The following is a 17,936-nucleotide window of genomic DNA, read 5'->3' as shown; positions in this document are numbered from 1 at the left end:
CGATCTGTACTTGCGATAATGTCTCCACTCATAACTTTCTTTTAGTGATCATATATGAAGAGAAGAGTGAATAAATATTATATCTTTAAATGATGGATTAAACGAAACCCACAGATGAGAACTACTCAAAGAAACTTCCGATATTACAAACGATGCGTAAGGGGTATGGAAGCGACATGCGAGTCACAATGAAGGTTGAATTTGTTTATTTACCAATGTACTAAGATATTCATGACATATGTCGAGGCAAAAACTAGAAGCACGTTGTTTGAATCTCAATATTATACGGACTTATACATATTCACATGGAGCTGACGTCACCCAAAGGTCGAACATCGCCCACTCCGCGCGGGCTCTAAACTAAAATCACTAGTGCGCCGGGACTGCGCTAGATCATACGCATTAATCAAATATGAAAATTACATTGATTTTCTTTGTTTTTCTGGGGGTATGTCACGCTGATGACTTAGCCCAGGCTGCGGGCCAGATCTTCAACAACATCCTTCCCAACTTGATCAGCAATCATGTGACCGGTCAGCAAGGGAACACAGCTCAAAACACTTTCCAGCAAATAGGCACAGTTGTCGGTGGCGTCGTTGACTATGCGAAGAAGAAGAGCTACGAAGATTTGTTGCGCCAAGCACAAGATTCGACGACCGACGATGACCTCCTCAGAGTTAGCGAGGAAATGTTTAATGCAGATATAAATAATGCCTTCAACTACATTCAAGTGAATTTACAAGGCAAGACCACTCCTATGTCTAGGAATGATGAAGCACAATCGAAGTAAGTTACAGCTTGTATATCTAGTATTTATTCGGTCCTACGTATTTAAATTAGATTCCAAATTACAATATAACTGATTGGCAATGTTGCACTTGAATATTTTGTTCATACATTATACATTCCCGTTTTATGGAAACATCAGAAAATAAATATTTAATGTATTATATTATTATATAAAAAATGCCCATAAATAATGATATTAAATTAATATCCTGTACGATACGTGCAACAGTCTAAGCCCGTGTTTTTGACCAATCCACCGTGAATATCGATACCTGTTCTACATACTATCTAACATTATCTAAACATTTTGAAGTCGTCGTGGCCTAAAGGATAAGACGTCCGGTGCATTCGTGTTGAAGCGATGCACCGGTGTTCGAATCGAGCAGGCGGGTACCAATTTTTCTAATGAAATATGTACTCAACAAATGTTCACGATTGACTTCCACGGTGAAGGAATAACATCGTGTAATAAAAATCAAACCCGCAAAATTATAATTTGCGTAATTACTGGTGGTAGGACCTCTTGTGAGTCCGCGCGGATAGGTACCACCGCCCTGCTTATTTCGGCCGTGAAGTAATGCGTTTCGGTTTGAAGGGTGGGGTAGCCGTTGTAACTATACTGAGACTTTAGAACTTGTATCTCAAGGTGGGTGGCGCGTCTACGTTGTAGATGTCTATGGGCTCCAGTAACCACTTAACATCAGGTGGGCTGTGAGCTCGTCCACCCATCTACGCAATAAAAAATAAATAAATAAAAAACAAACCACATTAAAAATTAAGGTTATTGATATATTATTTTAAATTATATCACAGAAATACTAATCGTAGTTTTGTAGGCACAATTTCGATATCGAACACTCAAAATAAAGCGTTTACAAAAATAAAAATTAAGTAGGTACCTATCTCAACGTTATAGTCACGAATATATTCTCAAATTTTCAGTTTATTAAACGTTCCTGAGAATGTATGGAGCGGACCAACAATAAGACCTTTTGTTGCACTATTCGACAACTATCACAAGAATGTGATCAGACCAGAGTTTGTTACGCCGAATGTAAGTTAACGTTACAATTGAATCACTCGACGTGCATACGTTCAACAAGTCATTAAATAAGGTAAACTGATATGAATGATGTCATGTTGCAGGAAGAAACGGAACAAACCACTTACATCAACACTATTCTTGCTACGGGACCCATCAGGAGCCTCATTACTTTCTTAGTCAACAAAGGTGGGTTCAGTCGTAATAGTAAAATTAAATATGATCTTTTATTTTTTAATGAAGCATGTACGTATGATTGGCATTACGTACGCGCAAAAGATATTATTAATCCTCTCCGTACGTAACCCAGAACATAGGCTTCGTTGTCATTTGTTTATTTATTTATTTATACATATATTCTTTTATGAATGGATCGGAGCGATTACAGTTTTTTATAGTTTTATGTATGTAAGAACATAGGCATATTAGAAAAACTGCTCTAATTGATTTTTGCTATTTATTTACAAATTGATTCTAATTTTAGAATGAAATTCAGTAAGTAAATTATGGTCAAAAACGTTCTTGGATTTTTCTTATTCGTATTTTCACGTACTTATTATTCCGTTTTATTATTACTTATACACTTACAATTTATTTATTGTATAGATAGATGAGTGGACGAATTCACAGCTCATCTGATATTAAATGGTTACCGTAACCCTTAGTCATCATGATTGCCCAGCCTACAAACGGGAACGTATCTCCCCTTCGCGGCAGGAATAGTCAGTACGGTTGTTACGGCGGTATCCGTGCGAGTTTACGCCCTACTTCCAGGAAATGGCAGTTGGCTATGCGACGACGTCCGTGTCAACCACGCAACCCTTTACTGTAGGTGCTACAAAATGCTCTTTCATTTATTTTACGTCTTACCACAGGCATTACTCAGCTGAATGAGTACCCCGAACAAGTTGAGCTGCTGAGAAAGATTTGGTTCACGAAGTACGCACGCCACTGGACCGGCCTTTGCAAATGCAGTTGCGCCTTCGAGAACGTGTTTATGGCTGAACTGAAATCTAACGAGGTTCTAGGTAAGTCCATATCAAACAGATTGACGGTACAGATAATGAAAATGGTTAATTATTAGTTGATTCTTTATTGGTAACCTTAAATTTTAAACGCACCTACCTCAAAGCTTTAAAGTTAGTTATTGTTTTTAATATTAATATATTTTTACTTGTGCTACATTGCATATTATATCTACACAACATACACCACCTTCTAAAAAAAAAATCACATCGCACATACATACACGTCATATTGCAATGTGCAACATTGCATATTATATCTACACAACACTTGTAAAGAAAGCGGTAAAAATTCAAAAGATAAATAAAACGTTTTTAAGTCCATGAAAATAGTAAGAAAAATTCCGGGTCTCAAACAAACGCAAGAATAATGACTAACAATGTTGGACAAATTACACTGCTTTACAAAAAAAAAGTTTTTCTTTTACCCAAAGATAATTCGTATTGGGTGTCTTTTCTACCGACCCCCTTACTACAAAAATATATGTCTCATAATTTTATCACGTCAAGTTTTTGATATAACCACATTCACCAGAATTCACCTAAGTAAGCTACCTTGTTAGCCGTGTCTGAGTTTATAGATTGTTTTTATTGCGTTTAAGTGCTATTCAAACATTTTTATTTGTTTTAAAATATCATCAAGGCAGTGTAAATTAAACCCAAATAACTTTTGCTATATTTGTGGTCAAATTATTTTGTCAAAAAAGAAGAGACCACTCACTGAATCACGTAAAACGAGCCTAGCTCCATTATTTTCAAATCGGTAACAAACCTTGATAAAAAATGGGTTCCTGGTGTAGTGTGCGAAAATTGCAGAAGTATATTATTGAACTGGGCTACAGGAAAAAGAAAACATTTACGATTCGGCATCCCAATGAAATGGAGAGAACCAACAAATCATACTACTGACTGTTACTTCTGCCTAACTTAAACTACAGGTTTTAACAACAAAAACCGAAAGCACATACAATATCCTGATGTTGCACCAGTCACAAAACCTGTGCTACATTCTGAAAAAGTTCCTAATCCATCATTACCCAGCTTACAGCTGTTACATCAAACTGGAATTAATGAAAAACTTTGTCAAAGCACTTGACAAAGATGGACAAGCTTTAAAGTATTTAAAAACCATTTTACCTAGTTTATTTGATGCAAAACTCAAAGAAGGAATCTTTGTGGATCCCCAAATAAGAAAAATATTAAAGGATTAAAATTTTGATGGTAACTTATCCAATGTCGAAAAAGATGCTCATTTAGAGCATTAGTGAAAAATTTCTTAGGAAACAATTAAGCAGATATTATTTCCAATTTACTGAGAAATTACCAAAGAACGAGAGTGAATATTTCGTTAAAAATTCATTTTTTACATTATCATCTGGACTTTTTTCCTGAAAACCTGGGAAGCGTGAGTGATGAGCATGGCGAACGTTTTCACCAGGATTTGAAGTTTTTCGAGGAAAGATACCAAAGAATTTGGGATAAAAATATGTTAGCGAATTACTTTTAGTCTATAATAATGGAAACTGATATGAATCTTTATAAAAGAAGAAGTAACACGATCCATTTTTTATTTGTTTTTGAGATAAATGTATAAAAATGATAAAAAATAAATATAATCAATATTTACAAAATTGGACGTCCTAATTTTTTTCCAGCTTCAGTTTTTAAGTAAGAGTTTATAACTCTACCGATATAAATCAGTTTCATCTCTGGGTAAAAAACCTTGTAAAGTAGTGTTATCAATTCAAGGTAAGAACAAAATTACTATAAAAAAAATACTCAGTTTTATTTTTTCAATTCAGGTCTTCACAGCTGGTTATTCTTCGCTAAACGTGAATTAGATCACAAAGCCAACTACTTGGGTTACATCGACAAGCTGGATCTTAGTGGCGTGAGTACTATTCGTATGATTATTATTTAACTATCTACTCTTAGTTTACATTGGATGACACCGGTTTTCATTATTTGTTAGCTACCAATTTAAATTTTATTAATTTCCCTCATACATATAGATTTTATTCAAACAAAGAAAATAATATGCAGGTTATATTTTTAGTAAATTGACAATATTATGTACTCAAGTTTCATATCTTACCGTAGATTTTAAAGATCTGATGTAGTAAACGCTGCTAGAGGCTTACTGGCTGCTATTGTTTGTAATTTTTAATAATCTATCACTTTAGTATGTTTTAACAATACGAAGTCAAGATAAATCTTATTGTGGTGACCGCTTATTACTTATCCGACCCAGGAGACGTCGCGTACTTATTCCCCCAGAATCACTCTCAGTGCTTTTAGGTCTTTCGAGCACCAGTCACCGTCCTCCTCGTACTCGTCAATGACGACGAAGAGTTCGACGAGTGAACTAACCCATAGACACAGCCCACTGAGTTTCTCGCCGGATATAGTAGAAAGTAGTTTTGAGACTTCTATTTTGTGTTTCAACGTGGGCTTTATGACATCTAAGGGTGTACCGGTAATCACTTAACACTATATGGACCATGAAAACAGATTTTTTATATTACTCTGAAGGGTGAACGAGTACAAGATTCACTTTGGTTGAAGCGATTATTGGTGCCCATAGACATCAGCAAAGAAAATGCCGCCATCCACCTTGAGACATTTTAAGTCTCAGTTTTACAGTGCAATGGATGTCCTACCCTTCAAACCGGAAAGCATTATAGCTCGCGGGAGAAATAGAGGGAGACGGTATTTAGACGCCATCAAAACACTCACCAGAAAACCGAATTGGAAATATAGATTGGTTATGTATGTTAAGTTTATAACGGACATTCATTACTCTTATTACTTCACTTACTATATTAGTGATGCTATTATTGTGTCCATTCACGTAGCAATGCGGCTATCTATCAATAGCTCCTCATTCTCTACCGCCATTACATATTAACCAAAACAATTCCTTTATCGTCATTTAATACGCAGCAAAATTAATCTGAATTCCAATTTCACAGAAAGGGCTGATCCTCAAGCAGCACTCGGTGTTGAGCGAAACGAAAGACGCGCCCGAAGTGAACATGTTTGTTGGCACCTCCCCCGAACTGGAGACCGCTCTGTACACGCTCTGTTTCATGACCCGCCCGGACAGACCTTGCAGACTGCGCTTCAACAACATACCCTTCACTATCCAAACGAAATCGATCAAAGTCGAAAACTTACCGGTCATCGACACCGCTTACCCAACTTGGTAAAAAAATGTATATTTAAAAAAACAAACAGGTCTTCTCTTGAAGGAAGAACTATAGTTTTATTATTATATTTTCTACAACATATATTTGTGTAGCTAACAAATAGTCAATTTTATTAGTGCAACATATATTTCGAAACCTCAAGATTATCATAACGATGTTCTAAATATGTAAATAAATCAAACAATTTATACATATTTTTTAAATAATAAAACGCCCAATCGAAATCTCTAAAAATTTGTTTTATTGTAACATATAATTATGAAATACAAAGATATCCCTTATTATATACTAGGACGTGTTTATCAATAGTTCTATGGCACAATATTAAGGTTATCTACTACGAACTCTATATAATCTAAATCTACGACTCACTCGTGTCAGAACATTAAACAACAATAATAATTACTCGTGTACATAATTCGATGATTCTAACTAATAAAACCTCAACAAAACATAAGGAATAACGTTAGAGTATTACGAAATGCACATTTCATAACATTTCCTAAGAAAATTGAATTAAATCTACTTAAAATAAATGAGCAGTTTGTACTAAGAATTTATCGAAACAAATCGACGCTACAAATCTAAAACATTTTCATTTCTTTGTTCTTTTTTTACAAATATTTATCTGAATTCCGAATTAATTATCTTAATACGAGCCGATTCGTACAAAATAATTGTCGCTAAGACGTTTCGTAACGATATCTCTGTAATAATAAAATGTAACTTTGACCTACCGATTACAATTCACGCGAAACTTGAATGTACAAAAAGTCACTAACGGTAATATTATAATTTGTTTTATTCATTACAATCGCAATAGAGTTGAGTAAACCCATCATAAGCGTTAGGTCACGAAATATTAAACTGAGAATTAACGCGAGTCATCGTAGTTAGTCGCGTTCCTCAAATATCTTTTGTTTTTTGGTTGATGGTCATCGTTGCTTTTGGACGTCAACTGACTTGAATGAGACAAATATTGTTTCTTTAAGTTTCTCTCAATACACTACTGAAAACTAGTCAAATCGGTTCTGCCATTAGCGTGGACGAAGAGAAAAAACCTATTTTTTAATTGCAAGAGTTTCAATAATGTCATGATTTTAATGTTTTTTGATTTTTTGTAATTTAAAAAAAAAACAATATTTGAATCTTTCTAAAATATTCTATATACTGTAAAACATATTTTCTAGATATAAAATTTTATGATTTTAATGTAACTTTATTGAATGGGATGAAATATAAAAGACAAAAAAGGTCAATATAAAAGTAATACTGATAAATTAAATTAGAAACAAAAACATAGCTTGCCTATGCCCATATAAAATAAAAAGGATTTGATTGAGTTTATCGCAATTATTTGTGTTACAAACAGTTACAACTACAAAAAAAAAACCTTATAAATTAGCGCCGATTAATGTTAAAAATGACACTAAAATACAATGTTGAATGCATCAAAAATGCATTTCTATTTAAATCAGAGTTGAAAACTGCTAAATTTATTTATTACCTTACCAATAATTTTTTCCAATTATAAAACCCGTATGTTTTTAGCATTTTTCTTGAAGAATACTTGTTGTCTTATCTAGTATATTATACTTATTACTACCGCGTTTATATTCCTCACTAATTGTTTTTCGACTTGAGATTTCTTAGTTACATATTTACTGTTTGTTACTTTTAAAAAAAAAAACAGATATAAGGGTGTTATAAAAAAAATATGAATTGGATAAATTAAACATAATCCTTTTTTAAATACTTTACATTCATAATTTGAATACTGAGCTCATGTTCGTCAATTTTTTTATTTAATTTGAAATAGTAGCTACGTCATCCTTACAAAATTATCTGTTGATATATTTTTGGCAGCAAAAAAACGATGGGTTGTATAAATGTATATAAGAATGTTCTTAAAAATCATAGATTTGAGAATTGATTTAACGAATTATGAAATTATTATTATAGACAGAAAACAATCAGCAAAAACTATAAAGGTGACTAGAATAAGAACGAATAAATTTCACTAAATATGATATGTTTCAAAGCCGATACGAAGAACAAAAAAAAATGTAATACAGATTCTAATTGATTGAGCAAAAATGTAATCAAAACTAGACCTTATTTCTATATAGGTTATATTTCATAATAAAGCACTTGTATGATCCGACAAGGCTGCATTTTGCATTATGGCAAAATCACTATAATCTGATTGTACATAAAAAAAATACAAAACACAAAAATCATGATACTGAAATTTGGTATTGAGATTTCACATTTATAACCAAACTATCAAGTCAAAAGATTTTGGACAAGAATGTCTGTCTGAGTTTGACTGGTAACGTTCTGACCTGCAAGATTTTTAACGTAACAAAGTAACTATTAAAATTATTTTTTTCATTACTTGTAACACTGTCATCTCAGTGACACTCTTGCACAAAAGTCATTCACACGCAAACAACCTTGCCGGACTATACAAGCAATAAACAAAACACAAAAAAAATTAAATACACAAAATAACACTTCACTTAAACGAAATAAGAACCGTATTCGTGTGGCATAACGCCGCGTCGCGGATAAAACGTGTGCGTCAAAGAATAATTTAACAGATTGATTATATTCGAAGTGTAGATGTCGGCGAATCTGAAAAGTCTCCTGCTGAAATACGTGGGGTTGTGATACGTACGGAACACGCTACCGAACTGTGGGTTAAACACCGCCTTGATCTCATTCCTGGAACCGATATAATAACTCCTACATTGGGAGCATGAAAGCAAACACAAACAATACACAAGTCATTTATTGAAACGATATCTTTAAAACTACACACACAAACCATACCCTACACTGTTCTATCAAATTAAAACTTGTTAATTATGTATTATTATAAATGTTATTATTTTAAATTGTGCTATGAAATTGTGCTCTTAGAAATCTTAAAGACAACAAACGTTATAAAACAGACAACTTATTTAACAATATTTACTGTTGGATAGAGAGTTTGAAGTGGAAGCATTGCACTAGTTAGTTACAGAAAACATTGTTTTTAATATATTTTGGTAATTTGATGTGCGTTCACGAATACTCAATGATAATAGGCTAATAGTAATGTACTAATTTGTTGTTGATGAAATAAGCGACGGTTATCATTAAACCACCATTTTTACTGGTGGCCTACTAGGACCTTCTGGGAGTCCGCACGGGTAGGTACCACCACCCCGTCTATTTCTGACGTGAAGCAGTAATGCGTTTTGGTTTGAAGGGTGGGGCAGTCGTTGTAACTATACTGAGACATTAGAACTCATATCTTAAGATGGGTGGCGGCATTTACGTTGTAGATGAATATGGGCACCGGTAACCAACAACACCAGGTTCGTCAGCTCGTCTACACATCTAAGCAATAAATATAAATAAATAAACCATTTACACGTCCATACAGTTTATTTCATTCGATTTAATCGAGAGCGTTTATTTTTTTATAAATTGTGAAAAGTTTGCATAAATAGATTTGAATGAATTAGTTACCTGAGGTAGTCCCTCTCGACCATCCACTGTGTGAGCACCTCCATTGCCTCCGGGTCCTTGTAGTCTTGATGGTCCTCAATCAGTTGCGTCAGCATTTGAAGCCAATTCGCGTTTTCCTTAAACGACCTCGTATTCAGTGTGTTGATCTCGTGCTACGAATTAAAAAAAAGTTTTTGATCAATTAAACGCTAACACAAAATACTAACCTAAAATTTAATGAGATTATAATAACAGAGACTAAGCTAGGTTTTTCTCAAATTGAATTATGTATTCTTAAATTGATCTTAAAGGGTAACAGGGAGGAACGAGATGCCAATTCGCACTTAAGTATAATCTTAGGTAGCGCGGCGAAATAGCACTACCGACATTGGGGTGGATACCATCGTATCGTCTATATATGCTTTTATAACGATTTCACCATGTCCTGGTTGAAGGATACGAAAGGTTCTCTCTCCTTCTCATCTCGAGTAGGGCAGTAGGTGCGTGAAGCAGCGATGATGACTCAATATCATAATAATAATGCCGTAGTCTCATCGGCTATCGAAAAAAATATAAAATTTACCTACAACACTTGTCAACTATTGTGAATATCAAAATGTTTTATTTATTTAAGTACGTCTTCTCAGGCGCTTTTAAATCAAACTTTACTACCGTTTCGGTTGCGCCACTTTTAGAAGGCGGCACGACATGAGAATCCTCTTGTCGTGGCCGGTGGAAACTACATACCCGATCCTGTAGACCGGATGGTAAATAGTTGACGTCGCCCAAAACACGTCATTACGGATTCTCCCGATCCATTAACGGCGTTTTTATGTACCACAAGCACCGGTCACTGTCCTCGTCGAACCCGTCGCTTGCGACGAAGGGCTCGACGAGCGAATTAACTCATAGACACAGCCCACTGAGTTTCTCGCCGGATCTTCTCAGCGGGTCGCGTTTCCGATCCGGTGGTAGATTCTGCGAAGCACGGCTCTTGCTAGGGTTCGTGTTAGCAACGTCGTCAGGTTTGAGCCCCGCGAGCTCACCTACTAGTTTATGTTACGGTGAAATAGCCTCTCAAGGCTATCAGCTTAGGTAGGAAAAAAAACCCGTTTCGGAATGCACTTTCACTACACATTATTAGTTCAAATTAACACAATCCTAAAGCGAATTTGTTCTTCGTGGTTTGTATTTTTTTTATTGCGACAAAGACGAATTCACAGCCCTTCTGACGTTAAGTGGTTACCATAAATGTCACAACGTGAATGTCCGCCAATCATATTACGACTTGAAGTATATATGTGTGTCTCAATTGTATAGCAATTAGGTAAATGATAATTTTGGAGTTATTTTATTTCTTCATTGTGAAAGTCATTCGTCAGCACGTGTTAAGTACGTATTTCGTTAGACCCAAAATTGGTACCTGCATGCGGGATTTGAACACCGGCTCAGTGGCACGGTTCAATACACCGGGCGTATTGTCTTTTAGGCCACGAAGACTTCAAATATTTCTGATTATTTCCACAATATAGAAATGTTATTCTGTAAGATTCGATCACTTTCCCCGGCGCTAAATAAGAGTATATCTTGTGTGTTCGTAATGTCCAACAACTGTGAGTTTCTCTCGTGTCGTGATAAAACGTTGTAAATATACACGCATTCGTATAAATTATGAATGTTTTGTTTTTACTTTATTTATGATAGCTTCGTGGCTGTGCTATCCATTTTGCTGATTTCTATATTAAATGCAACCCGATATAAAACGGTACATTGGTATGAATTTATTTTATCATCACTTAAAGAACAAATTAAAATCCGATTATAAGAGTTAAACACATAGATTGAATATAGCAATGGAACAATCGCGCAAGTATCTAATTTTAAACAAAAAAAAAACAATCAAAATCGGTCAACAATAACAAGAGAAACAGAACCTTTACCTTCTTTGAAGTTGGCTAATATATAAGTGCAAAATTATTTCAACAAGAAAGTTTGTTTGATTATTGAAATTTATTGACGAACAATGAGTATTTTTTTCTTTTTTACGTAATCGACATTCACTAAATCTGGGGTCTTTAATATATCTTAACTTACAATATACATTTCTGTATTTTTAATATTTAAAAATAGGTGTTTTTGGCTCACCATCTATACGTTTGTACGTGGTTTATCCGATTTACTAGAGACTTAGTGGAGTATAAATAATTTGATGTTTTAAGATAAATCATAACCACAATAGAGCATGGTGGGGTGATCACTAATGGGTGAGGGGTCTTTAGATTTTGGTAATGTTTTCAAAGTGACTAACTGTGAGTTCATTGATGATGGCTCCGGTCCTCCAGCCGTGTTCGAGCGTGACGTCAGCGAGGTCACTGTACGGATGGTCCCCGAAGTACAACACTTGATGTCCACACCACCCAGTCAAGTCTTGAAGCTGTTTTACGGTACCCTGAAAGGATCACATACACGCATTCCATTATTGGGGTTCAATTCATATTAGCAAATTGATTTAGTTTGAAAGGTGGGGCAGCCGTTGTACTATACTGAGACCTTAGAACACACATCTCGAGGTAGGTGGCGGCATTTATTTTGTAGATGTCTATGGGTCCGGAATCCACTTAACATCAGGTGGGTCGTGAGCTCGACAACCCAAGTATGCAATCTATAAAAATATTATAAAGAGGAAAGATTTTTTTGTTTGTTTGTATCTAATAGGCTCCGAAACTACTGGACCGATTAGAAAAAATCTTTCACTGTTATGAAGCTACAGTATTCCCGAGTTCCCGAGTGACATATGCTAAAAAATTAAAATTTTGAAAAAATTAGGGATCCTTACTAAAACTCCAATAATGTAACCCAAGGAGTAAAAAAAAACCTAAAATATTCTTTACATCGCGTGCCCTGCGAAAACTATTGATGATAGAATAAAATAACGTACTATGACATTGTAGAACACATTATTATTTACAAAAAGTGTCGATGACAGCATATGTCTAACTATTATAATTATGCCGCAATAGGTATTCTTTTATTTTAAAAAATAAAACAACGTCAAATTTCGTTGAAATTTTTGTTAAAGATCCGAGCGGAGCCGGAGCGGTCCGCTTGCACAAAATAAATAAATCAAAGATACGACTACTACTCACGAGCGAATACTAGGTAACAATACTAATAACAATTTAATCGCATTATATGCATATTATTTTGTGGTTAGATAATTGTTGCTCTGAATAAAACAACAATACATACTTGAATACACGCAAACTGGGTTGCAGTAAAAGTTCTAACCTCATAATAGATGATTCCTTTTTCTAATGAAGTAACCTTCTCCCATATGTGACTGTTGGCGTTCTTATCGAATACTCTGATCGGCCTCGACACCTCCGTGAAGAACTTCGGTTTGTTAGCGTTGACTATCACGACATCGAAGAAGTCCCGCCAGTCGTGACCGACTAGCATCTCCATTCCAGCGTTACTGAAAATATACCAATATGATATGTAGATAGAATATAGAAATAATCGCTTTTATTTCTATTCGATAGAAGTTTTTGGTCTTGACTATAATTTTTAGCTCAGCTATTTTAAAAAATGTAGCTTTTGAAATGATGGGGGAAATTCATTCAAATCATGATTATGCATCTGTTGTCGAGAATTATTTTCTGATAATAAAAATCAACCCTAGGACTACATTTAGTGAGCTGACTATTGAACTACTTACTACCAATTGACAAATACTGTCTTGTAATATTTTAAATTTAAATTTCTTTAAAAAAAAACTCACACAAAATGGTAGGGACTGTTTGTTACAAGGAAAAGTTTTTTGTCACTTTCCTGTAACATTTGGAAATAATTGCGTAATTTTTTATTAGGTCTTATGTATTCCTCCACATTCTGAGCAACGATCTTGTGCATTATTGGATGGCAGCTCTGCACTGAATTCTGAAAATCGAAGATAATTTGGGAATTAAACTCTGTGAGTCGCAGTTATGACTTATATATTTTATAGCCAAGAAATGCTCCAACGTATTTAACTTTTGGAAAATAATTTATTCAGCATTTCAACAATCCATAGTGCATGATCACAAATAGCGGCCCGTATTTAGTGCTGGGAAATCTAGACATTTGCTTTCTGCGTTTTTAAAAATTTCCATTTGTATTATTAAAGTAACAGTAAGAAGTTATAAGTTAAACTTTGTATTAATGTCCCTGATTATTCTCGGTACATGCTATTTTAGGTGGTAGGGACGTCTTGTGACCCAGTACCAGTACATACCTCCACCCTGCCTATATCTGTCGGGAAGCGGTAATGGTTAACGGATTAAAGGGTAGAGCGGCCGCTATACTGTAATACTGAGACATAGAACTAATATGTCAAGTTGGGTGGCGGCATTTATATTGTTGATTACTATTGGCTCTGGCAACCACTAAGCACCAGGTGGGCCATGAGCTTGTCCATCCACATAAGCAATTAAAAAAATTAGTACCTGTAGGTTATATTGCTTAAATATTGAAACATTAATTGAAAAGATATTTCGAATAGCCATGGGGATATGTGGGCTTTAAGTGCATTTAAACTAGACTTTTGTCGTCCTCGTGGCCTAAAAGAAAAGACGTCCGGTGCATTCGTACGAGGGCTGCACTAAAAGTATCGGGAATGAAATATTTCCACTGTTCCCGTCATATTAAAATCTTTTTAATTGAAAAGTCCTTGGTTTTAATAAATCGAATACCATTTATTTATTTAAAAAAAGATTCTCGGTCTTGTCACGAGGTTTTGTCAAACTTGTTTAGTCGTTGAGAAAATGGAATTGACTCGAAAAAATTCAAGAGCGATGATTTATTATGACTTTCGAAGTGGTTTAACACAAAAACAGTGTGTTGACCGGATGATTTCTGCATTTGGTGATGAAGCCCCATCCAAAACCACAATTTATCGCTGGTTTGCTGAGTTTCAACGTGGACGTGTCAAGCTCAGTGATGATCCCCGTCAAGGTCGTCCAAAAACTGCAGTCACCCAAGAAAACGTTGATGCTGTGCGTAAGCTGATTAAGGAAGATCGACATGTGACATATCGCGAAATTCAGGCAACTTTAGACATTGGCATGAGTCAAATACAAATAATCTTGCATGAAAATGTAGGTGTAAAAAAGTTGTTTTCCCGATGGATACCGCATTCGCTCTGTGAAGAGCAAAAAGCGGCTCGCGTTACTTGGTGGGTCAGAACTCTCGAAAGATTCCACGCAGGATCCTTAAATGCTGTATACAACATTGTATCAGGTGACGAATCCTGGATATACGCGTACGAACCCGAAACAAAAAACCAGTCACTTGTTTGGGTGTTCGAAAATGAGTTAAAGCCAACAAAAATTGTTCGTTCACGGAGTGTTGCAAAAAAAATGGTGGCCACGTTTGTCTCCAAAACCGACCATGTTACGACTATTCCTCTTGAGGGACAAAGAACGATTAATGCAGAATGGTATGCTAGCATTTGTTTGCCACAGGTCGTTTCTGAACTCCGTAAAGAGAACTGCAACCGCCGCATCATCCTCCATCACGACAATGCGAGTTCTCACACCGCGCACAGAACAAAAGAGTTTTTAGAGCAAGAAAACATAGAATTATTAGACCATCCGTCGTACAGCCCCGACCTAAGCCCTAATGATTTCTATACTTTCCCTAAAATAAAGAATAAATTGCGTGGACAGAGATTTTCATCACCTGAAGAAGCTGTGGACGCCTACAAAACGGCCATTTTGGAGACCCCAACTTCCGAATGGAATGGTTGCTTCAATGATTGGTACCATCGTATGGAAAAATGTGTCAAATTTCGCGGAGAATACTTCGAAAAGCAATAAATACATTTTTAAATAGTAATGTTGTGTCACTTCGTTAATTCCCGAAATTTTCAGTGCCGCCTAGGTATGTAGCGATGCACCGGTGTTCGAATCCCGCAGACCGGGACCAATTTTTCTAATAAAATACGTACTTAACAAATGTTCCGGATTGACTTCCACGATGAAGGAATAACATTGTGTAATAAAAATCAAACCCGCAAAAATTATAATTTGCGTAATTAGTGGTGGTAGGACCTCTAGTGAGTCCGCGGGGGTAGGTACCACCTCCCTGCCTATTTCAGCCGTGAAGCAGTAATGCGTTTCGGTTTGAAGGGTGGGGCAGCCGTTGTAACTATACTCAGACTTTAGAACTTATATCTCAAGGTGCGTGGCGCATTTACGTTGTAGATGTCTATGGGCTCCAGTAACCACTTAACACCAGGTGGGCTGTGAGCTCGTCCACTCATCTAAGCAATAATAAAAAAAAATAAAAAATGACTGTCAAAACTGCTAGAAACTCCAGATTTTTCATCTTTTAGAGTAGTATCCAATTAGTATCCAAGGGTAAATAAAATGCCTATTATTTATGAACAATTAAAACTCATGCAATATTTTAAGCTCACAGAAATCATGAAAAATTATGCAAAAATTGTTAAAGCAAACCTTGACATCTAAGAACAATATTTCAGGGTGGTAGTCAATGTGATTTTTTATAAAATACTCTGCAACATTACATAACAGGCCCATCTCCGGTACTGAGAATAAATCAGCCAAGTGCACCATCTTTGCCCGATTTGGCTGAAAAAAAATCATGTATTTTGTGAAATCATTATTTAGAATGAGGGTCAGGAAATTACTTAAAGGAAATAATTTATATTTGCCATGAAATAAATTCAACACTAAGACATTCTAGTTAGTTTTATCAATGCTAAGATCCGTCTTTTAGCTTGTTATAAATTGTTATCTACGATATAGTCGTTGCATAATAATTACTGATTTCGTTAATGTTTAGAGATAAGGAATGCCTTACTTGATTAATTAATGATTGTATATCACCAATGTTTGACTAATAAATATATCATTTTTATTAGTATTCTTCGAAGTTTTTAGATGTGGTCATGATTCATATTTTTTAATTCCTTTTTATATTCATTTTATATACAGTATACAAAGCAGTTTACATTTCTCAATGTCACACATGAAGACAATGTAATCAAAATTTATATATTGGACTTATAACATTAAAATAGTGAATGTTCAAAAACTATTTCAATTTTAATAGTATACCTTATGAGCCCTTGTGTCCCCTTCCACATAGGCAATCGGTATAATCCTATTTTTGTACAATTTGAGAACCTCATCTGTTGATACAGGTGTGAGACCTCTGTACACAGCTCCAAATTGTATTTGCAGGAAAGAGTCAAGTTTTAAAAGAAGTCCCTTTTCAATGTCATAATGTAAACCTCGAACAGCAAAATTGGGTTTGTATTCCAGTTTCAATATTTCTGGAGGGTACTGAAAATGTGCATGATAATTTTAATATTGTGAATGTACATAGGTATATTGAATTTCTAAATTTACTGTTCTGAATATAAATTATAAAAAAAGAAGTGTTGGATAACTGTTTAAAATATAGTAATAAGATGATATTTAGTTGTTTGTAAAAGGAGTGGCTTACATTGTACTTCTCTAACAGATATTCTCTACCAAGATTATAAAGCAGGTGTTCCATTGTGGGTTTATAGTGCGCCAAGGTATAGTCATAGTCAAATCCATATACTTGTACTTCCGAAAGGTCCAATTCATTGCACGCAAAAACACCTTTAGGATTAACATCTTGTGGAAGCTTTTTGGCTATAACAAAAAATATTATGTCATTAACTGATACATCCATCCCAGTTATTAAAGAAAATAGTTTTTTATGTTTGGGACATTCAATTTTGTTCATAGAATGTTGTAAAGTAAAGAGCCATTTAAAATATTACGTATCTAAGTGTAAAATTTAAGGCAAGTGCCAATGTCAATAATTATCTTTGTCTCAAATTTTTTGAAATTTCTGTACTGAATCTACATACATGCTAGTAACAAATGTGATACTTACATCTACATTTGAGTTTAGTACGGCAATAGGCTTCATTTAACAGTTCCCTTGTAGAATATTTCTTCAAAAATAAAGCACTCTTTACTTCGGAATATTTTAATGTTTTCTGAATTAAACCCGTGCGAGAGGTTTTGACTCCAAGAAATAAATTACCAACCGAACTGATTAACAAAGACATTTTTACCGAAAGTTTTGAATTATTGTAAAATTATAATAAATGCGCTGATAGCTTCCAGTTCTTACAGCATTTGTGTACAAACAAAAAGATTAGTCTTATTTAAAACTTCCATATAAGATGGGCTTATTAATTATTTCAAGCATTAACGCAACTTAAAACAAACTGTTGCATAATTGTAAAGAATTATGTAGTATTCACATAATATTACAAAAATTCTGCTATCTTTATTTCTGACTGCCTGCTGATTTCAATGTCGTTGA

General features: G+C 34.8%; 2 protein-coding genes across 3 annotated transcripts; one reads left to right on the top strand and one right to left on the bottom strand.

The window, feature by feature from the left end:
- Positions 1 to 339: 339 nt before the first annotated feature.
- On the top strand, positions 340 to 6,299 carry LOC114250917 (endoribonuclease Arlr). The gene is made up of 6 exons (XM_028185014.2): positions 340 to 786; positions 1,732 to 1,843; positions 1,936 to 2,020; positions 2,707 to 2,859; positions 4,659 to 4,747; positions 5,829 to 6,299. Exons 1-6 carry the CDS (start codon positions 413 to 415, stop codon positions 6,063 to 6,065), a joined length of 1,050 nt encoding a protein of 349 aa, XP_028040815.2. The 5' UTR covers positions 340 to 412; the 3' UTR covers positions 6,066 to 6,299.
- Positions 6,286 to 17,928, bottom strand: Nt5c (5' nucleotidase C). 2 transcript variants are annotated; one of them, XM_028178947.2, is made up of 9 exons: positions 17,499 to 17,928; positions 17,076 to 17,251; positions 16,685 to 16,912; positions 16,061 to 16,195; positions 13,345 to 13,502; positions 12,852 to 13,038; positions 11,872 to 12,012; positions 9,585 to 9,736; positions 6,286 to 8,813 (listed from the first exon to the last, which is right to left on the bottom strand). In XM_028178947.2, exons 1-9 carry the CDS (start codon positions 17,674 to 17,676, stop codon positions 8,588 to 8,590), a joined length of 1,581 nt encoding a protein of 526 aa, XP_028034748.2. In that variant the 5' UTR covers positions 17,677 to 17,928; the 3' UTR covers positions 6,286 to 8,587. The 2 variants fall into 2 exon arrangements, with proteins under 2 accessions (XP_028034748.2, XP_028034749.2); XM_028178948.2 differs by having other exon boundaries at positions 6,286 to 8,792.
- Between the last annotated feature and the right edge of the window lie 8 nt (positions 17,929 to 17,936).

Source organism: Bombyx mandarina, chromosome 05 (genome assembly GCF_030267445.1).
Source record: "Bombyx mandarina strain Sakado chromosome 05, ASM3026744v2".
Lineage (NCBI taxonomy): Eukaryota > Metazoa > Arthropoda > Insecta > Lepidoptera > Bombycidae > Bombyx > Bombyx mandarina.
The sequence above is the reverse complement of the archived record's forward strand: the minus strand, read 5'-3'. Positions and strand labels throughout refer to the sequence as shown.